Below are 22854 nucleotides of genomic sequence, written 5' to 3'. Positions count from 1 at the left end.
CTGATCAGCCATAAGTTTGAAAAAGGCAATATTAATTACTATTCCACATGGTACTGTGCCTGTGTGGCGCAAAGGCGAGTCTTTTTGAATATTCGCTTCGTTATTGACACCTGTCCATGCTACCAATCAATTTTGGTGTATGACACCGGTTTACTCGTTCAAACATTGTTCTCTCTCCTGGGTGTCCAGCCAGAGCTTTGTCATGGTGATCCTTCAATATTTGCGCTCGTTATTTGTGGTTTTGAGGAACATATACGCAATCAGCTAATGGCATCGGGTAGAAACTCGTCGCAGATTCTCTTTTGATCCAGATGATCCTATCCTTCACCTTCCAGGTATCCAACTTATCCTTCAAGTTCCTTTTTACTACATTGTCCTGTTCTTGGAAGCTTTGATGTATATCTGGTAGATATCCTTCGTTGGTGTCAAGTACTTCAAAATGTACGTCTGGGAGAAGTGTTTGATTTTTGTTATTGTTTGTGCCTCTAGGATGATCAATTTGTTTGCTTAACAGGTCAGCCTTCATATTTTGATTTTCTTTGACGTGTTCCATTTTGAAATTATAATCTGCAAGCTGAGACGACCATCGAGCTTGACGTCGGTTGTATTTCTGAGGTTGATGGAAGTAACGGAGGTTTTGGTGATCTGTGAAGATAGTGAAGAGGTGTTCCAATCCTACAAGGTGATGTCGCCATTTGTCTAGCGCTGTCATGACTGTGAGCATCTTTTTATCGTAAATTTCATAATTTCGTTCTGTGACATTACTTACATAGCATTCATTGTTCTATTCCTTTCTTTTCCTTTTTTGACAATCTTATCCTGTACTATCTACGCAGGATTTGTCAGCGTACATTCCTTCCTTCATGTTCTTTCTCATTTTTTTTGCACAGCTATACTGTGCATAGCCTACTTTGCTTTCACTATATAAGCCCCTGTATTTTACTTTGAAAAATAACAAGAACTTGAATCCAGACTTCTTCTCTAATCTCAAGTTCACTACTCTGCTACTTGTGATCCAGTGTGGTCACAACACTTCCCACTACTACTGTTAACTGCTGTCATTGTCATTTGTCACTTTTGAAAGTGATTGTCATCCCTTTTGATTAGAGTCCTTCTGAGCAGTACAATCTGTGCATTAGGAGCCTGCTATCACTGGGAAGCTTGTCACCCCGTTATCTTGTTGTTCTCAAACCTACCTTGTGCTACAATTAGCAAGGTAGTGCTTGTCCATACTCGTCAACTAAGCCCCTATCCTCTATAATTCAACTATCCCTCCTCCTCAAAACCCACACCTATACATCTCTGGGTTTTACTTTGAATGATTTCTATACGTACCACCCCATGAACAACCAGACCACTCCACTGTTCTAGGAGGCAAAGCCCATAAACAAGTTCCGTGGAACCTGGGAGGATTGTGTGTTAGTTTGTTTTGTGCATGGTTTTTCTAACAATAATTCTCATTATCGACAGCAGCACTACTTAGAAGGTGCTAGACACTAATTTGAAATTTGGACTGCTCATAAGAATCTGGAATATTTTATGACAGCCCAAGACTTGAACCAGAGACAGGCCCGCTATGCGGTGTACTTGTTGGTTTAATTATAAATTAATTTATAAGCCTGGAAGTTCTATGGGGAAAGCGGATGCTTTGTCCAGAAGAGAGGATCATGCCAACAGCATAGAATATGACAACAAAGGTGTCACCCTGATAGACCAATCAAGGGTTGCCAATGTTAGAATTAGGCAAGATTCAGATCTTCTGGAAGTCTTCAAGAAAGTCATCTCCTCAGAAGAAAAGGCTTGCCTTGATGGCAATGAAAACTATTTATGGGTAGATGGGCTCTTCCATTTTAAGGACAAAATCTATGTGCCTGAGTCTACAAGAATCAAGGCAATCAAATGGGTGTGATTCAGTAATGGTGGTAGTAGATTGCTTCTCCAAAGAAGTAGTATTTATTCCCACTAACAAAACCATTACCGCTGCTGGTATGGCAGACCTACTTAAAAATTTTGTATGGTCCACCCATGGACTGCCAGAAACAGTTATCTCCAATAGGGGATCACAATTTTTCAGCAAGTTTAAGAAAGAATTATGCTGGATGCTGGGCATCAAACCTAAATTATCTATGGTGTTCCATCCGCAGACTGATGGACAAACAGAGAGGCTCAATCAGGAATTGAAACAATATCTCCGGATATTTATTAATGATAGACAGACAGATTGGGCCAAGTGGCTGAAGATAGCCCAGTTCTTGTACAATATTAAAAAGTCGTTGGCTACAGGAAAGGCACCATTTGAGGTTACTAGATTGTACCTCCCCAGAATGGGTGTAGAGCCTGGTAAAAGCAAGAACAAGGCTTCCAGGGACATGGCTAAGGACATGAAGTCAGTCTTAAATAAAACGCACAAAGCTATTCAAAACTGCAGAGCAGATGAAAGACAGGGCAGAGTGTAGATGCTCTAAGGCCCCTGACTACAAAGTTGGCAACCTGGTCTGGTTGAACACCGATCACTTCCAATTAAAAGATAGGCAGTCTAGAAAACTGACCAAAAAGTGGATTGGCCCTTACCGGATTAAGGAAGTCAAACCTAATGCAGTGGAGCTGGAACTCCCAAAACATAAAAAGGTAGTACTCACAGTCAATATTAGCCGTGTGAAACCTTACAAAGGACCGCTGCCGGGACAGCACGTAGACCGGCCCGGTGTCATGCACCAAAGTTGATTGATAGCATGGACAGGTGTCAAAGATGAAGCAAATATTCGAAAAGACTTGCCTTTGGTAGACTTGATAGTCTAGTCAACAATGTGGCTTTATACTGTGTAGAAGTCAAAACTTATGCCAATATCTTTGTTGGGAAAGACACTGGATACAATCTACTTCTTGGACGACCATGGACACATGGGAACTATGTAAGCATTGAAGAGAGACTTAATGGCACTTATCTCGTCTTCAGAAAGGATGGCAAAATCAAAAACCCAGCTCTGGAAGTCAAGGTATCATCAGATCATTGTCCTATTCACTATCTCAAACCAGTATCTGGAGTATCTGATACAGTATCCAGCCTCTTAGTCACAGACTATGACTTTAATAGAGAATGGAGGAGATCTAGATGGAAATACCAATGAACCAGAAACTGCTGCTGAAAGTGTCACCCCAGAAGAAGAAACTGTGCCTGTTCCAGATAATTCCCCAATTGGTTCAATTGAAAATTCTAGTACTCTCAGAGCACTGGAAGACCTGGAAACTCGTCTAGAAGAAATTATTGAAGCCTCTATCCCTATCCCCAATGCCAGTACCTTTGAAACATTCTTTGACTATATTCACTCCATCAGAGAAGATGAAAGGTCTGCCATTTTTGCTCTACTTAACAACCTTTGATATAGTCACAACATGAGTTTGCTCTTACTGATTTCAGATTATGTCATGAGAGGACACTATGGCTTTGATGAAAACGACAACCTTTACGCTGATTATATCCTGCTCCATGCTTATTTGCAATTTGACCAGAATTATGGACCTGGAAGAGCACAATCTATTATCAGCTGCTCAGGAACTGCACATATTTGCTTCTTTCCTCAAACAAAATCATTCCCAATTCCCACTGATGAAGATCTAATTGGACCTCCACCACATGATATGAGTAACCAAGTCAATGTAACGGTAGAAGTAACACAAGAATCCGACTTGGAGCCGATACATCACCATATAAATGGATTAATTGATGATGACTCATCCACTGATTCTGAATCACCACCCCCATCACCTTCCTCTACCAATGCTACCACTGCTTCTTTGCCCCCCCCCCTGATAATCGCACACTCATGCATACTATTTGCAATGATAGTCAAGAGGATGAAAGGGAGATTGATTCCTTGCCGCCCCTTCAGTTATCCCTCTCTACAACAATAGAAGTGGAGCACTTCCATCAATATATCATCCGAAACTACTCCTCATCTTCAAACTTCCATACATCACTATCATCATTTTCCCATGTTACCATCAGCTCAGCCATTACTGATTATTCCCACCAGTGCCAGAAATTCTACCCCAATTCTAACTCATCTTCACTCCATCCTAAACGCTTACATCAAACATTACAACCACCTAACATGTCCTGGCTCAAAGGGTTTCATATTACTAAAGAAGCTCTCATCATTGAGATTGTGGTGGGAGTGCTACTTGTCCTTGCCCTTTTCTACGGTTTTGTCTTCCCTCATATTTGCGCTTATTGTCAACAAGAACATTTTGAGGTTATTCACCTCCACAACAGGACAATTCATCCATCTAGTGCATCTACATTCACCACCAGCACTGAGGTGCTTTCTAGTACCACAGTTGAAGTTTGAGGTAAATGCTGGTGATACGTTTCTATATTCTTTTCTTACTTAACACTCTATTCAGCACTCTTGGACCATATGCCACCTTTTCTCTTTCTCTTTTTTCTTGCTATATATCTAATACTTGTACAAAATGGCCTCTTAGATTACTATGTTTTCCAATTTTTCCTTCCTTTACTCTTGTACCAGCTTTTTTTTTTATTGTCTATGTTCCCTTTTCATTCTTATCTGATCTTTTTCCTTCCCCCCTTGTAAAACATCTGACCTCATCCCTATCCTATTCAGTCCAAGATGACGCAAAACTACCACGGCACTTTCCTTCCTTGAACACTTTTTGTTTTAACCCTAGTTACATGATAGACATTGTGGACCCTATACCTGTACCAGCACCTGATTGGTCAAGTTTTGGAGCCTACAAACATGTTGATCGCAGAGTCAAACCTATTCCTGAAGTATTCCCAGAAGACGCACGTGTCACTCGGTCATTTCCAGAAGACCCACTCCTTTCGCTCCCACCCCTTCCTGTCCTTCCCCCAGAATTCATTCCCACACCAAATCTCACCAAGGAGCGCCTTTATGATGAAATCAAGCTAAACTCTGATGGATTATTATGGCCAGAAGAGGAAAAGCTTTTCACTCACATTATAATACTCAATCAGCGCAGTCTTGCCTTTGAGGAAACTGACAGAGGAACATTTAGGGAAGACTACTTCTCTCCCTATGTCATACCTGTTCTCCCACATGTTCCTTGGGAATACAAGAACATTCCTATTCCTCCTGGAATCAAGAACAAAGTCATAGAATTGCTCAGAGACAAAACCAAAGCTGGAGTTTATGAGCCTAGCCAGAAGAATGGCAAGATTTGCATTGTCCATGATCTTCAGCCACTCAATGCAGTCACTATCAAAGACTCAGGAGTACCACCTATCCTTGACGACTTTGTGGAGCCATTTGCTGGTTCCCAATGCTATACTGTGTTTAATCTTTTTTGGGGATTTGATGCTCGAAAAGTACACCCTGAAATTTGTGACCTTACCTCTTTTCTATCACCACTAAGACTTCTGAGGATCACCTCTATGCCTATGGGATTCACCAATTCCGTTCCAAGAATTGCATGACTTTCATCCTGCAAGACAAAATTCCGCATATTGCCAATATCTTTGTTGATAACCTGCCGATCAAAGGACCCACTTCTTGTTATGAAGATGCAGATGGCAACCCAGAGACTATTCCTGGAAACTCTGGCATTCGTAGATTTATCTGGGAACATGCTATTGATGTTCATCGCATTATGCATAGAGTTGGTTATGCTGGCAGAACTTTCTCTGGAAAGAAGACTCAGTTATATTGTCCTCAAGTTGTGATTGTCGGACAAGTATGCTGCCCAGAAGGTCGTCTCCCTGACAGTACCAAGTTTTCTTGGTCTATGTGGCACAGTTTGCATTTGGATCCATAATTACTCTGCTCTTGCACGCCCCCTGACAGAATTGTATTGCAAAGGAGCTGATTTTCAATGGGATGAATGCAGACAAGAAGTGTTTGATGCTCTAAAGCATGCAGTATCCTCTGCACCAGCACTTCACCCTATAGATTATTCGTCACACAACCCAGTTGTTCTTTCAGTCAATACCAGCAAGATTGCTGTTGGTTTCATCCTCTCCCAGCTCGATGAAAATAGAAGGAAGTGTTCAGCTCGCTATCGCTCTATTCCCATGAATGATAGAGAGGCAAATTACAGTCAACCCAAGCTAGAATTGTATGGTTTGTTCAGAGCACTTCGTCATTTTTGCCTTTACATTGCAGGAGTAAAACACTTGCATGTGGAGGTCAATGCCAAGTATATCAAAGGTGTGAGGAATTGATTTTTCTTATTGCATTCCCGTCATGTTGTCGCTATCCAATTCATTCCCTGTTACTCCTCTCGCTCTTGGATTAGAGATTACAGCTGGCATTTTATTACTTTTATCCTTTTTCTTCTTATTCTCCATTCATACTCACGTTCTATTGTACTTACAATGAAGGAGAACCATTGTAGACCCTCGAGAAGATATCTAGATGACATAGCAATAATCCAATGCTATATCTGGGAATACATTGGAGGGATATTGATAAGCAAGGAAGGCTGTGAGTCAGCGCCTTCTCATGGGCTTACTGATACAGCCAATTATACACCTCTTACCAATACTTTCTCTCATGTAATTAGTAAATACAATAGATCGAACCACTTTCTCTTTCTTTTCTTATTGGTTAAATTGGTCAGGCCACTTTCTTAACTCTTCCCTTTCTTGGTCTGACCATTGTTATTCGTTATATAAGGAAGTACGTACTTGATGTATTATTCCTTAGTTCAATATGAGTTTGGATTTGTGCCTATATCAATACTCTTCAACTCTCATACCCTGCTTCACCGCCTTTTAGCAAGGACTTGACCAGGCATTACGTTTTGTTATATAGCTTTGTATTTGTTGCCTGATAGAATATTGAACTCACCTTCTCCAAATCCTCTTCCAGAGACCCTTTGGAAGACTATCTCGCTATACCTCAAAAAGACTGTCACTGCCTTTGCACCGGTCTAAACCCTCATGGTCACCCTCTCCACAGCTTTATCATCCCTATCCCTCTCCTCACTACCGTCATTGACCTTTTACTATCCATACTACCACACCTATTGTTGTTCAGTCCTCTCAAACTGGACGTCTTATCTACCATCACCACTCTCATCTAATTCCTCGCACTTTTTGCTATCATCCGATACCTTCAGACTGAACTCGTCAGCAACGTTGTTTACCTTCATTGTGTCTACATCCCAACAGCACTCAGAAGAGTGGGTGTCAGAAGCGGACCACAGACACCAGAAAGACTTCCTCACAGCCCTCAACAAGCCGCTCCTGGTCCTCCCCGTCCCTGTTAGTTTTGGTGATTCTGCACCTTTGTGCTACCTATATATTTTCATTCCTTTCTCTATCTATTCTTCTATCATTCACTATTGATTGTGTTCTCTATTATTTCGCCTTTGTGGCTGCTTTGTTTACCTTTGTTTACAAAACTTCGGACAGTACTGCAGAATCCAGTGCTTCCTATTCTCTAGTTACTCACATTGGACTCTAGGTACTGTATACCTGTCATACTCTCTACTAATAAAGTTACTCACATTGGACTCTAGTTCCAGTCCCTGATTGCTCTCAGCAAGTGGCTAGACACTTCCTTCAAGCTTTGTTCTTAATATTCCCTACCAAAGCCTGTACCCCAGACGAGGAAGAAACAGTCAAGTAGATCACTGAACTTTATCAGGACTCCTCTGCTTTGTTTTCTCCAATTGATCCAATGGAGGAAATCATCCTTGACATAAACGACGCTCTTGCTCTCACCCAATCCATCTTTTACCATTCCGCCATCTGTAGGAGAAATTCTAGGAGCCTTGAGGAGGTACTCCAACATCTCAGACAAAGCACGGAGAGAACTTTTAATCTTCATATTCCTGCAACACAGTCAGATTCTGTTGTACGACTACTTCGAGAGCCTAGTACGCCCAAGTTACGAGAACACTCAGAGGGTTAAGCTTTTGAAAGGAGCAGCCAACGTACAAGAACAAAATTTGCATCTGATTTCACAGGACTATATTCCCTCCCTCCTCAAACTTTACCATATTTACCCTCTCTCATTTCCCAGCATACCCAGCCGACTCCTCCCTTACAGTTTTGAACATACCTTGCTTTGCGGTATTGTTCTAAGGAAAAGGTCAGATGAAGAACCTACCTACGGTATCTCTTCTTCCTTTTTTACCAAAGACTACTACAACATCTACTCTGCTTCCCCAGTCCATTATCAACCCATTGAGTGTTACACATTGAGTGTTACGATAACACAATTTTTGGACCTTTCCTTCATTTTCATTCTCCGCTTAAACCTTGTATACTTTAGCTTTCACACATGGTGCCATGTGGCACTTCCCCTTTTGTTCAAACTCCTCTTTTCTCATGCTGCGTTGCCTTCTTCTTATTTTTAGATACAACTCTCTCACACAGTGGAGCTGGTCATGCGGGCTAAGCCCCATGACATCATCAGCTACTATCTTTATCAGCTGTATAGTACATAAGTACAAACAACTCTGTATTAGTATATATATACCCCAATAGATCCAGGAGACTCAGTGAGTCCTCCTGTTGTTAACCAACAAACTCTCTGCAGCCTAAGGGGTAACCACTCCCCCATCATCTTTTTTAAAGTGTGTTCTTGTGTGCGCCAGAGTAACTAACTCTTGGTTGTTACATTGAGTACTTTTGCATTGGCAATCTTGACACATTTGGACCACATTTTGGTCTTCAACACAGTACCTCTATTGTCATTGTCACACCTTCCACCAAAGATCAAATCTGATGCGTTGTTGCAGGATTAGCTTGATTTGATCAGCTTATTGCAACCGCACAGAGGAAAGCTCATGACAGAGAAGACTACACCACTGGGATTGACAATATTTGATATGTCTCAGAATACGTCGAGAAGTATTACTGGGTCTTAGAAATTCTTACACCGTTCGTTGTTAATCAGCAATCAAATTACCCTGAACACTTCATCGTAACTGTTATCCAAAGCAACTTCTGGGCCGTTGTTAATCACAGTCGACAAACACATATCTACTCGCAATACTTGTACACCTACCAAGGTCAAAGAGAGAGGAGAAGCATTGCTCATTCCGTCGGTTGAACAACTTTTTGCACCTTGCGCAGAAAGAATTGAATTAGAAACAGGAAGTTCTTTGGAAGATATAATTGGAGGAGAATCAGACAAAGGGACAGAGTTGGAAAGCGAAGGGTCTACTGAAGGCATAGAGTACTGAAGACCTCAGGAAGCAGAAGGAGGAGATTTTCCTAGTAACTTTGTGTTTGACCCGGACTTTAATTAAAAGACTCATTATCTATGACTCATTATCTAACTCTTTAAAACTGTAACCTTATTGAGAACCTTGTCCTCTTGTCACTCCCGAAACATCCCCCCCACAATTTCTAGGAGCTGCCGCTGAAGCCCTGGAACCTAACAATCTATATCAATCCGCTGGACCAGAAGACTTCCCTCCCCCACCTCAGAATCCACAACTCAAAAACCAACCTGATGATTGGTTTGATCAAGAGTCTTTGGACCTTGAACCCAATCTAGCAGCAAGAATGACCGACAAACCCAGTCAAGGCAGCAAGGCTATCCTTGTCTCTCCTCCATTCAAATCCACTGGCAAAAAGGAAATGTACGTTGACTGGAAGAACACATTGGCAAACTACTTTTTTGCTCATCCCAAAAGTTTCCAAACCAACTCCTCCAAAATCCTCTTTGCATTATCCCGAATCTCGTCCGATAAAGCCAATGATGCCAATGATGCCTGCCACACTTGGAAGGTGAATTTCAACAACAAAACCATGGTGCTAGGAGACTTATTTGTACCACAAGATTAGGGAACTATCTCGGAGGTCATCAAGGAATTAGATAACAAATTCCTAAACCCCCATCTCAAGTTGAAAGCAGAAATTGCTCTTCATAGCTATGAGCAAAGAGAGATGACAGTTTATGCCTACTTTGGAGGACTTGAATCCAAACTCATGGAAGCAGGATTGCCACCAGATGCACACAGAAGTTATCCATTCATTCACAGTATCCTTCGCCGCAACCTCTCTCAATTCCTTTGTGATCGTATTTTGCAACAGGAAAACCTGCCTACCACGTACTCAGAATAAAAGGTAGCAGCCAGGAAGTGGGAGCAACAAAATGAAGAACTTAATCTGGAAAGGAGGAGAGACAGACCCCCACCACAGAGACTGCCGCCGCCTCAGTACCAATGATATCAACCGCGTTATCAACAGAATCGAAATTACCCGCCACCACAGCATCAACAAACAGTACCATGTACAGAGACGCGAAGACCACAGTATATCCAACAACAATTATATTATACTCCACCACAGAGGCCGCCACCCCAGAATGCAGTTCATCCAAACACAGCAGGGACATTTGGAGGATCAGGTGTACCTATGGAGATTGGGAGTTCAAACACACAGAGACAATGTTGGCCCAACCCGAATATTATTTGTTACAATTGTGGCGAGCAAGGTCACATTGCTAGAAATTGTCCACATAAAAAGGTGGCAATACATTATATGGAAACAGAGGAAACCAAAGACACTCCCACTACATCATCATTGAAAGAAATTGAAGCACAATTTTCAGAATGGTCAGGAGTAAGCACAGACTCTCTGACCCATAATGTTGTATCTAACTCTTGTACCCTACCAATGACTGCAATAAAACGAGTCGATCAACATCTACGTGCTGTAACCAAAAACTACTCAAAGCCACATTTGCCGGAATGGTTGGCCAGACGCATCAAAGACCAGAAACCTGAAAGAGCGAGGGCTCTACTACGGAACTGGGCGCATAAAGACCATGTAACAACCAAGAGTGATTTACTCCAGCGCACACAGAACACACTATAAAGAAGATGAAGTTGGGGAGTGGTTACCCCTTAGGCTGCAGTGAGTTAGTTGGCATACAACAGGAGAACTCGCTGAGGAGTCACCTGGATCTATTGGGGTATATATACTACTACAGGTTTGTTTGTACATGTGTACTATACAGTTGATGGAGGCAGTGGCTGATGATGTCATAGGGCCTAGCCCGTATGGCCAGCTCCACTATGTGAGAGAGTTGAATCTAAAAATAAGAGAAAGGCAACGCGGCGCGAGAAAGGGGAAATGCCGCGTGGCACTATGTGTGAAAGCTAAAGTGTAAAGTTAAAGCAGAGAATGAAAAAAAGGGAAATATCCGGAAATTGTGTTATCGTAACAGACCACTACGAGCATATTACCCTGTAAGCGATACAGATGCTGAAGAATCACGACAAAGAGAATATTGTGGAACACATCCATGCTTATACCTCGCCACACAGACCCATGCCAAAACGCAGCCTCCATGTCATTTCTGAAGTTACTACCACAGACGACAGACAAACATTCACCGTACCTACCCTTATTGACTCCGGCTGCACCAACTCAGTTATTGACCAAAGCCTGATTGACAAGTATACCCTCAACACCACACTGCTCCCTGTCCCTCTTGACGCCACAGGAGACGATAGTTGATTCGAGGGAGACCGAGCGCAATTCGCCGAATGGTGGATCAAACTCCAGATTTGGGTCAAGGCGAACTGGGACGCGTTTGCCGATGACTTTGAGGTAGCCACTGCGGTGCTATCTCGACTAAAAGGACCTGTGGCGGGTCGATACGCCCAAGTAAGACTTCAGGAATGCTACACCGCGGGTGTGTGGCCTACCTGGGATGATCTCAAGAAGGAGATCAAAAAATACTTCAAACCACAAGCTGAGCGTGACTGGGCTCGGCAACAGATCTGTTTGTTCAAACAGGTAAACCTGAGGACAGACGCGCAGATTTAAAGGGGCCTGCTATAATTGCGGCCAAGAGGGACACATGTCCCGAGATTGCAGAAAAGGGGCGCAGGCCGCCCAACAAAAAAATAATAATAACCAAGGGCGCCAGGCGCGCCAATTAGAAACCGAAAAGCCGGACAATCGGCTTAACTCTTTAGCCGGTCATTTTTACGACGAAATCCGGGCCTTTTTCTACGACCAACAAGTCAACGAAATGAAGGCCCAGGGAAAAGCATTCGGAGCTTAGGTCACTTGGCTACCTTAGCTCCACCTCAAAATGAAGTAAACCACAACAAAGTGGCCCCTGCTCTGGGGTGTTGCACGAGCAATAACGGAATGACGGGGATGGCTCCCCAATTTGCAAATAAATTTCTATTTTTATTATCTGAAGCTTGTACCTGTATAAAGAAATGTAACTGTAATATTTATGATACTACCACTGCACCAGCGTCTCCCTTGGAGCGTGGCCCCGGCGAGACAAACACTAGGGTGCTTGATTCTGGTAAAACAAAAATAGAAAAACATGTATCATTCGAGATTTCCCCTTCTTCTTCTTCTTCTTCTTCGGAGCCACCCTTTCCCGAAATCCCAAGACGTGTGTTGATGCGCACATATTTATTCCAAAAGGAGATCCGTTTAGACGTTGGCGTGGAAAACCTTGCTAGGGGCAAAGTACACTCAACGAGCGCACTACTTGATTCAGGCGCTAATGGGATTTTTATAGATCAGGTCTGGGCGGAGCAAATTAGACTCCCCCTTGTAAAACTAGAAACATCTATTCCCATCTATAATGTTGACGGTACGCTTAACGCAGGTGGCTGTATTACACACAAATGTTCTTTTGTGGTCGAATACCAAGGACACAGAGAACGAGTCACTGCCAAAGCTACCCAACTAGGGAAGATTAATTTAATCTTAGGCTGGACCTGGCTATTTAAACACAATCCTGAGATCAACTGGCAGACAGGGGTTGTCACATTGTCACGTTGTCCACAGGAATGTGTAAACTTGGGTAAACCGAATCAGGTCCGTCACAATGAGCGTCTCGAAAGGTTAAACGCTAGTCACGTTTACGAGCTCAGATCTTTAGAAAAGATCGACGATGATGATGATGAGGTAAAACCTGAGGAAGATATTAAGAGGCTGGTACCTCCCGAGTACCACGACTTCTGGAAAGTCTTTTCGAAACACAAATCAGAGCGCTGCCCAGAGGCTAAGCCTTGGGACCATGCCATAGATTTGAAAGACACCTTCAAACCAAGGAAGGGACACATGATACCACTCTCTATTAAGAACAAAGCTTGAAGGAAGTGTCTAGCCACTTGCTGAGAGCAATCAGGGACTGGAACTAGAGTCCAATGTGAGTAACTTTATTATTAGAGAGTATGACAGGTATACAGTACCTAGAGTCCAATGTGAGTAACTAGAGAATAGGAAGCATTGGACTCTGCAGTACTGTCCGAAGTTTTGTAAACAAAGGTAAACAAAGCAGCCACAAAGGCAAAATAATAGAGAACACAATCAATAGTGAATGATAGAAGAATAGATAGAGAAAGGAATGAAAATATATAGGTAGCACAAAGGTGCAGAATCACCAAAACTAACACTCTCTGCTCCCGAAAGAGACAAGGTATCTAGCTTCATAGACGAACAACTAAGGAAGGGTTACATCAGATCTTCTAAAAGTCCTATGACATCCCCGGTGTTCTTCATTCCTAAAAAGGATGGTAAGAAGCGCATGATTATGGACTATCGTTACGTGAATGAGCACACGGTTAAAAATGCGTATCCGCTGCCTTTGATTAGTCAGTTAGTGGACAAATTGGCTGGCGCCAAGATCTTGACTAAGATGGATCTCAGATGGGGGTACAATAATGTACGAATCAAAAAGGAAGATGCTTGGAAGGCCGCGTTCACGTGCCACCAAGGATCTTTCGAACCCCTTGTTATGTTCTTTGGGTTGACCAATTAACCAGCGACCTTCCAGAGCATGATGAACGAGATCTTTGCGGATATGGAGAACTGTGTCGTCATTTACATTGACAATTTATTAATATTTACGAAGTCGGACGATGAGGCTGAGCACGACCAGATCGTGCAAGAAGTCCTTCGACGCTTACAGGAACGGGACCTATTCGTCAAACCCAAAAAATGTAACTTTAAAGTGAAGGAAGTAGACTTCCTCGGTATGATCATAGGCCAGAACGGAATCAGATGAACCCTGAGAAAGTTCAAGCTATTTTGGAATGGCCAGAACCTACTCGCGTCAAAGGAGTTAGGGCCTTCCTTGGCCTAGGCAATTTCTACTGAAGGTTTATCAAAGACTTCGCGAAAATCACGAGACCGTTGAACGATCTCACAAAACAGGACATTGTTTGGCATTGGGGCGCCAAAGAACAAGAAGCTTTTGATAAGCTTAAACAGGCATTTACAACAGCGCCCATATTGGCATTTCCTGAGTTAGACAAAGAGTTCCGGCTAGAAACTGACTCTTCTGACTTCGCCACTGGGGCTGTTTTATCAATCAAATGCCCTGACAATCTTTGGAGGCCTTGTGCCTATTTATCGCATAGTTTGTCGCCTACAGAGCGCAACTATCAAATTTATGACAAAGAGATGCTGGCCATCATTAGAGCTTTAAAGCACTGGCGGCACTACTTAGAAGGTGCTAGGCACCAATTTGAAATTTGGACCGATCATAAAAACCTAGAGTACTTCATGACGGCCCGAGACTTGAACCGAAGACAGGCCCGCTATGCGGTGTACTTGTCAAGGTTTAATTATAAATTAATTCATAAGCCTGGAAGCTCAATGGGGAAAGCGGACACTTTATCTAGAAGAGAGGACCATGCCAACGGCATTCAAGATGACAACAAAGGTGTCACCTTGATAGACCAATCAAGGGTCGCCAATGTTAGAATCGGGCAAGATTCTGATCTTCTAGAAGTCTTCAGGAAAGACATCTCCTCAGAGGAAAAGGCGCGCCTTGACGGCAATGAAAATTATTTATGGAAAGACGGGCTCTTTCATTTCAAAAACAAAATATATGTGCCTGAGTCCGCAAGGATCAAGGCAATAGATAGACATCACAACACTCCAGTGGCTGGGCACCCTGGATGGCAACGAACGATGGAGTTGATCTCCAGAAACTACATGTGGCCTGGCATGGTCAAAGACGTACAAGAATACGTAAAATCCTGTCTAAGATGCGCCATGGCCAAGAACTCTCACCAACCGCCGGCCGGTAAACTAATGCCGAACCCGATACCAGCTGGCCCCTGGCATGATATATTGGTGGACTTCACGACGGATCTGCCCGAGTCAAACTGGTACGATTCGGTAATGGTGGTAGTAGACCGCTTCTCCAAAGAAGTGGTATTCATACCCACCAATAAAACCATCACCGCCGCCGGTACGGCAGACTTATTTAAAAATTTTGTATGGTCCATCCATGGGTTACCAGAGACGGTAATCTCCGATAGAGGACCGCAATTCGCTAGCGAATTTACGAAAGAATTATGCCGGATGCTGGGCATCAAACCTAAATTATCAACGGCATTCCATCCGCAAACCAATGGACAAACGGAGAGACTCAACCAGGAGTTGAAACAATATCTCCGTATATTTATTAATGACAGGCAGACGGATTGGGCCAAGTGGCTGAAGATAGCCCAGTTCTCTTACAATATTAAACAGTCGTCGGCTACAGGCAAGGCACCATTCGAGGTTACTAGATCGTACCTCCCTAGAATGGGTGTAGAGCCTGGCAAAAGCAAGAACGAGGCTGCCGAGAACATGGCAAAAGACATGAAGTCTGTCCTAGACAAAACGCGCAAGGCGCTATTTAGAACTGCACAGCAGATGAAAGACAGGGCAGAGCGTAGACGCTCTAAGGCCCCTGACTACAAGGTTGGCGACCTGGTTTGGTTAGACACCGACCACTTAAAATTGAAAGACCGGCAGTCTAGAAAACTGACCGAAAAGTGGATTGGCCCTTACCGGATTAAGGAAGTCAAACCTAATGCGTTGGAGCTGGAACTCCCAAAAAGAATGAGGGTGGTACCCACGGTTAACATTAGCCGTGTGAAACCCTACAAGGGACCGCTGCCGGGACAGCGCGTAGACCGGCCCAGACCGGTAGTAGTCACCCAGGAAGGTGAAGAAGAGTTCGAAGTCGAACGAGTGGTAGATGCACGCTTGAAGCGTGGAAAATTAGAGTTCCTAGTCCTATGGAAGGGCTATGGAGACGAGGACAGAACGTGGGAACCAGAAACCCATCTGGAAAACTCCCGCAATGCTGTTTGCGAATTTTATTCCAAGAATCCCGCAGCTCCCAGGAAGCTTAGAGGCATGGATTTGAAACTTTGTAATTCTCTTTTCCAACCGATGCCCAAACATTTTACTACTACCTCCGGTATTTGGTCTCGCCTGGAAGTCGAGCCTTAGAAGGGGGGTAGTGTTACGATAACACAATTTCCGGACATCTCCTTTTCCTTTTATTCTCCACTTTAACTTTATACCTTAATTGCCACGCGGCACTTCCCTTTCTCGCACCGCGTTGCCTTCCTTTTATTTTTGGACTTAACTCTCTCACGCAGTGGAGCTGGCCATACGGGCTAGGCCCTATGACATCATCAAGCCACTGCCTTTATCAACTGTATAGTACACATGTACAAACAAACCTGTAGTAGTATATATACCCCAATAGATCCAGGAGACTCCTCAGCGAGTCCTCCTGTTGTATACCAACTAACTCACTGCAGCTCAAGGGGTAACCACTCCCCAAACTTCATCTTCACTTTAGTGTGTTTTGTGTGCGCCAGAGTAGATCACTCTTGGTTGTTACAGAAAGATAGGGGCTTTGTGATGAGTATAGACGAGCACTACCTTGCTAATTGTAGCACAAGGTAGGTTTGAGAACAACAAGATAACGGGGTGACAAGCTTCCCAGTGATAGCAGGCTCCTGATGCACAAACTGTAGTGCTCAGAAGGACTCTAATTGAAAGGGATGATAATCATTCTCAAAAGTGATGAGTGACGATGACAGCAGTTAACAGTGGTAACAATGGGAAGTGTTGTGACCACACTGGATCACAAGTAGCAGAGTAGTGAACTTGAGATTAGAGAAGAAGTCTGGATTGGAGTTCCTGTTCTTTACAAGGTAAAATACAGGGGTTTATATAGTAAAAGAAAAGTAGGCTATGCACAGTATAGCTGTGCAAAAAGAATGAGAACGAACATGAAGGAAGGAATATACGCTGACAAATCCTGCATAGGTAGTACAGGATAAGATTGTCAAAAAAGGAAAAGAAAGGGATAGAACAATGAATGCTATGTAAGTAATGTCACAGGTTTGTACAGCCATAAAAGAAAGTCCAAATAGCAAAAAGAGAGCAAGAAAATTGTGATGTCATGAGAAGATGCAGTAAAAAAAGGGCAAGGCAAAACACTATCAGTATCAACACAGTTCCTTTATTGTCAGTCAGGCATTCTAAAAAAATATGTGTCCATAAAAATGATTCAAAAATCAAAAATAATTGCACTGTAAATGAATGTTCTGCTGAAGAAAAAGAAACTGGAGCCACCGGTCCACCACCTAGTCCAAATCTGACAGTTCCATGGCCTTACCAATGGATTGGTTGTGTTGGACCACCTGATCAAATGAGGAAGGGAGAGGAGTAGTTCCAATTTGGAACAAGTGAGTCCCAGGCAGCGTGTGGTAGGTGTAGCTGTAGTGAAGACAATGGACAAAAGATAAGTGTACCCAAGTGAATGGGACAGCAATGAACATGGGCAATGCAAGAGGATAAACCTTCTCCAGCTCAAAAACTACCCACCCACGCTCCAACCAGGCAAGATGAGCGGCCGATGTTTTGATAGTATATGATGGCAGATTGATGTCATGAAGATGGACCTGTTGCCCTATTTGGACTGGCCGCCGGGGCTTTGCTGATATCAGCAGTGGCACGTGGTAGTCAACGGATTGGCGACGGAAGCGGATAGGAAGTGATGACATCAGAAATAGTGGGGGTGCAAATAAGAGAAGGAGGAGGAGGGTGGAGGTGATGAAAAAGTGGATTAGAATGGGGATCCAGAAACAACCATCAAGTGAGAATAAAAAGAAGAGGAAGGGGAGTAAGGGAAACAACAAAAACAAGGGCGCAATGCAATGTGTAGCCAGTGGCAACGCAAAAATTTGCCAAAATGCCAAAATGCCAAAAGTACGAAATGGAAAGCAAAGGTGAGCGTGACTAGATTGCTATTCCACGTGGCACTGTGCCTGTGTGGCGCAAAGGCAAGTCTTTTTGAATATCCGCTTCGTTATTGACACCTGTCCATGCCACCAATCAACTTTGGTGCATGACAGCACGGTGGTCTTCTCAGCTTGCAGACTACAACTTCAAAATGGAGCACATCAAAGGAGATCAGAACACTAAAGCTGACACTCCTCCCGGACGTACATTTTGAAGTACTTGACACCAACAAAGGATACCTACCAGATATACGCAGAAACGTCCAGGAACAAGATAACGTAGTAAGGAAGAATTTGAAAGAAAAGTTGGATACCTGGAAGATGAAGGATAGGATCATCTGGATCAAAAGAGAGTCTGTGATGAGTTCCTACCCAATCCCATTAACTAACTGCATCTATGTCCCTTGAAACCATGAACTATGTGCACAAATATTGAAAGATTATCACAACGGAGCTTTTGCTGGACATCCAGGAGAGAGAACAATGTTTGAACGAGGGAACCGAGAACTCTGGTGGCCGAGTCTTTGCACGGATATCAGATGATATGTATGAGGATGTGAGACTTGTCAACAAACCAAGGTACACCGGACAAAGCCTAACGCCCCTCTACATCCCAATCTGATACCCGATTGACCTTGGCAAGTTATCACCACCAACCTCATAGGCGCACTACCAGAGTCTAAGGGCTACACTGCCGTTCAGGTTTTTGTAGACCAATTTAGCAAGATGGCCCATTTTGTTCCCACTTTTGTCACCCTTGACTCTACTAGTTACACACGTCAGCTCGGAGACAACATAATAAGACTCCATGGAATTCCTGAAAAGATCATCTCTGATCGAGGTCCTCAATTTATGTCACAGTTTACAAAAGACTTTTATGATTTGATGGGGATAATATCGGGCCTTTCCACAGGTTATCACCCTCAAACAGATGAACAGTCTGAACGGATCAACCAGGATCTTGAGCACTACCTCCATGTTTTTGTAAATCATAGACAAAACAATTGGGCAGATTGGCTTTCTATCGCCGAATGCACATACAACAATCATCTCCACACTGCAACAAATCAGACACCTTTTTTTTTAAACTATGGACTACACCCACAAACAAATACCACCATTATATTGTCCCCTTGATCCGCATCGGTGGCCGAGTTTGGTGAACAGACGAAACAGCTCCATGAACTCATGAAATCTTCCCTTTTTTTAGCAAACAACAATCTTAGACGATACTACGACCGTAAGAGATCCCCACCCTGAGAATATCAAACTGGCAATAAGGTCTGGTTAGAAGGACACAACATCACGACAGATAGACCAATGAAGAAATTGGACGACAAACACTTTGCACCTTTTAAAATCACCCAAAAAGTTGGACCTTCCGCCTACCAACTTGACATCCCGAAAAGCTGGAAGTCCATTCATCCAGTATTCAATGAAGCCATTCCATTGCCATATCACACTCCCGAATTCCCTAACCAACCAATTTTTTCACAACCACTGCCCAAAATTGTTGAAGGAGTGGACAAATATGAAGTAGAAAGTATAATTGCATCTAGACCGACCAAACTGAAACTAAACTCGACTACTTGGTCCACTGGCATGGTTATCCGGTCTCAGAACGTACTTGGGAACCCGACACCAATCTTACACACGTCTCTGACTTGCTCGCCACATTCCACAAAACCCTGCCGCCCCTCATATTATCACCGCTTCCCTTCACTTCCGCCCTTACAGAAATTACACCGCAACTTCTAAATCTCCGATGCTTTTTGATTGGATTACCAACAAGTTTCAGAGTTCCACTTCTGGACTCATAAGGACACGAGTCTTATAGAAGGGGAGCTAATGTAAGGAATCAATTTTTCTTATTGCATTCCCATCATGTCGTGGTTATCCAATTCATTCCCTGTCACTCCTCTTGCTCTTGGACTAGAGATTACAGCTGGAATTTTATTACTTTTATCCTTTTTCTTCTTATTCTCCATTCATACTCACATTTTATTGTACTTACAATGAAGGAGAACCATTGTAGACCCTCGAGAAGATATCCAGATGACATAGCAATAATCCAATGCTATGTCTGGGAATACATTGGAGGGATATTGATAAGCAAGGAAGGCTGTGAGTCAGCGCCTTCTCATGGGCTTACTGATACAGCCAATTGTACACCTCTTACCAATACTTTCTCTCATGTAATTAGTAAATACAATAGATCGGACCACTTTCTCTTTCTTTTCTTATTGGTTAGTTAATTGGTCAGGCCACTTTCTTAACTCTTCCCTTTCTTGGTCTGACCATTGTTATGATCCAATGCTATGTCTGGGAATACATCGGAGGGATATTGATAAGCAAGGAAGGCTGTGAGTCACAGCCTAATGCCACTATCAATTGTTGGATTCAGGGCATTCTTCTCTTTGATTTCAAGCTCATTCACATACCTGCTGATCGTCATTGTGGTCCTGATGCATTATCTCGCTGTCAACCAACAGAGAAAGACTTTGAAGATGCTCAAGAATCAGAAGATTGGTTTGATGATATTGCCCTTCTAGTTGATCTTGCCAGACCTCTCCCATATCACTCTATGTCGCTCCCTTCATTCCTTACCAGTGATTCATCTCAGTATGATGCCCTTCATTGAATCTTCCACTTTCTTCAGACTATGGACCTGCCTATATTTTTCTCCCTTCAAGCCCAAAAGCACTTTGTCAAGCGATCACTTCAATTCTTCTTGAAAGGAGACAGCATGTTCAAGTGTTGTCACTCTGCTCCTCCTCTCAAAGTCATCTTTAAGCCTGACCTTCGACTTCACATCCTTACTGAAGCACACAAAAGGCTTGGTCACAGAGGAGTCAATGGTGTATTCTCTACAGTCAGAGAGCACTTTTACTGGCCCCATATATTACAGGATGTCAAGCATCATGTGTGCACCTGCCATGAATGCCAGAGTTGAAGTGTACGCAAAAGTGAAGTCCCACTTACCATCTCATTGCCTCCTACAATCTTCACCAAAGTCTATGTCAACATTATGCTTATGCCAAAGGCTAGAGGATATCAATATCTTGTTGCTGCAAGAGATGATCTGTCACTTGCTGCGGAAGGAAGAGCATTAAAGAAAGCATCTGCACATAATCTTGCTTGCTTTTTCTGGGAAGAAATCATCTGTTGCTATGGATCTATAGGAGAAGTTGTCACAGACAATGGAAGCGAAGTCAAAGGAGCATTTAAAGAGCTTGTGGAACATTACCAAATCCCTTATATTCGCATTTCTCCCTACAATTCCAAGGCAAATGGTATTGTTTCGCGTGGCTCCAGTTTCTTTTTTTTCAGCAAAACATTCATTTACGGTGCAATTATTTTTGATTTTTGAATCATTTTTATGAACACATATTTTTTTAGAATGCCTGACTGACAATAAAGGAACTGTGTTAATACTGATATTTTTTTGCCTTTGCCTTTTTTTACTGCATCTTCTCATGACATCACAATTTTCTTGCTCTCTTTTTGCTATTTGGACTTTCTTTTATGGCTGTACAAACCTGTGACATTACTTACATAGCATTCATTGTTCTATCCCTTTCTTTTCCTTTTTTTGACAATCTTATCCTGTACTACCTACGCAGGATTTGTCAGTGTACATGTTTTCCTTCATATTCTTTCTCATTCTTTTTGCACAGCTATACTGTGCATAGCCTACTTTTCTTTTACTATATAAACCCCTGTATTTTACCTTGTAAAGAACAAGAACTCCAATCCAGACTTCTTCTCTAATCTCAAGTTCACTACTCTGTTACTTGTGATCCAGTGTGGTCACAACACTTCCCATTGTTACCACTGTTAACTGCTGTCATCGTCACTCATCACTTTTGAGAATGATTATCATCCCTTTCAATTAGAGTCCTTCTGAGCACTACAGTTTGTGCATCAGGAGCCTGCTATCACTGGGAACCTTGTCACTCTGTCATCTTGTTGTTCTCAACCCTACCTTGTGCTACGATTAGCAAGATAGTGCTTGTCCATACTCATCAACTAAGCCCCTATCCTCTATAATTCAACTATCCCCCCTCCTCAAAACCCACACCCATACATCTCTGGGTTTTACTTTGAAGGATTGTCATATGTACCACCCCAGGAACAACCAGACCACTCCACTGTTCTACGAGGCAAAGCCCATACACAAGTTCCATGGAATCTGGGAGAATTGTGTATTAGTTTGTTTTGTGTGTGGTTTTCTAACTACAGTTCTCATCATTGACACCAGCTGAGGTCCGTCCATTTTGTGTGCCATAGTTCAAGCATGGGCACAACAGACTGCATGGACTCAAAGTATCCATTATGGATTGATAGGTCTTTTTTGAGTCTTAATATTTGATCAAAAGTTTTCCTATTGCAACTAAATATAACAAATCAGTCTGCTAATGTTTTGTCATGAAGGTTCATTTGTGTCTTCAAGAAATCCTGGATGGTGTCTTTTATCCCACTAACCTGCATCTCGTCTGCGCTATTAGTGGCCAGCGGGATGACATTAGTTTTCCATGTTGGAGGAATGGGTTTTTTTGCAACAGCAGCTGATATTTCACGCAGGTTGGATTGATTGACTTACAGCCCATGTACAAACTGTATCAAGACATCAAGGAAGTGAAATGCTGAGGCAGCTGCAAGACCCTGGAAGTCCAAGTCTTCGAGGATAACATCTGTGGTAAGTGTTTTCCTCTCTTGAAGTTTGTGATGTCTCACTGATTCCTCTATATTAAAACACAGCTGGATCACAGCCTTCCATCTCCACTGCTGTGCCCGCAAAGCCCTTGATCAAGTGGCTTTCTCCCCCAA

General features: G+C 42.9%; 2 protein-coding genes across 2 annotated transcripts; both read left to right on the top strand.

Annotated features, from left to right (window-relative positions):
• Window positions 1-1576: 1576 nt before the first annotated feature.
• On the top strand, window positions 1577-1909 carry SERLADRAFT_442147 (uncharacterized protein; the record flags this gene model as incomplete). The annotated part of the gene is made up of 1 exon (XM_007322698.1): window positions 1577-1909. The coding sequence occupies one exon, from the start codon at window positions 1577-1579 to the stop codon at window positions 1907-1909; it is 333 nt and encodes a 110-aa protein (XP_007322760.1).
• Window positions 1910-11206: 9297 nt separating this feature from the next.
• Window positions 11207-12017, top strand: SERLADRAFT_442144 (uncharacterized protein; the record flags this gene model as incomplete). Its single annotated transcript, XM_007322697.1, has 3 exons — window positions 11207-11377; window positions 11471-11746; window positions 11805-12017. 3 exons carry the CDS (start codon window positions 11207-11209, stop codon window positions 12015-12017), a joined length of 660 nt encoding a protein of 219 aa, XP_007322759.1.
• Window positions 12018-22854: the final 10837 nt, after the last annotated feature.

This window comes from Serpula lacrymans, assembly GCF_000218685.1.
Source record: "Serpula lacrymans var. lacrymans S7.9 unplaced genomic scaffold SERLAscaffold_13, whole genome shotgun sequence".
Taxonomy (NCBI): Eukaryota; Fungi; Basidiomycota; class Agaricomycetes; order Boletales; family Serpulaceae; genus Serpula; species Serpula lacrymans.
Note: the sequence above shows the minus strand (reverse complement) of the source record. Positions and strands in the feature narration are given on the sequence as shown.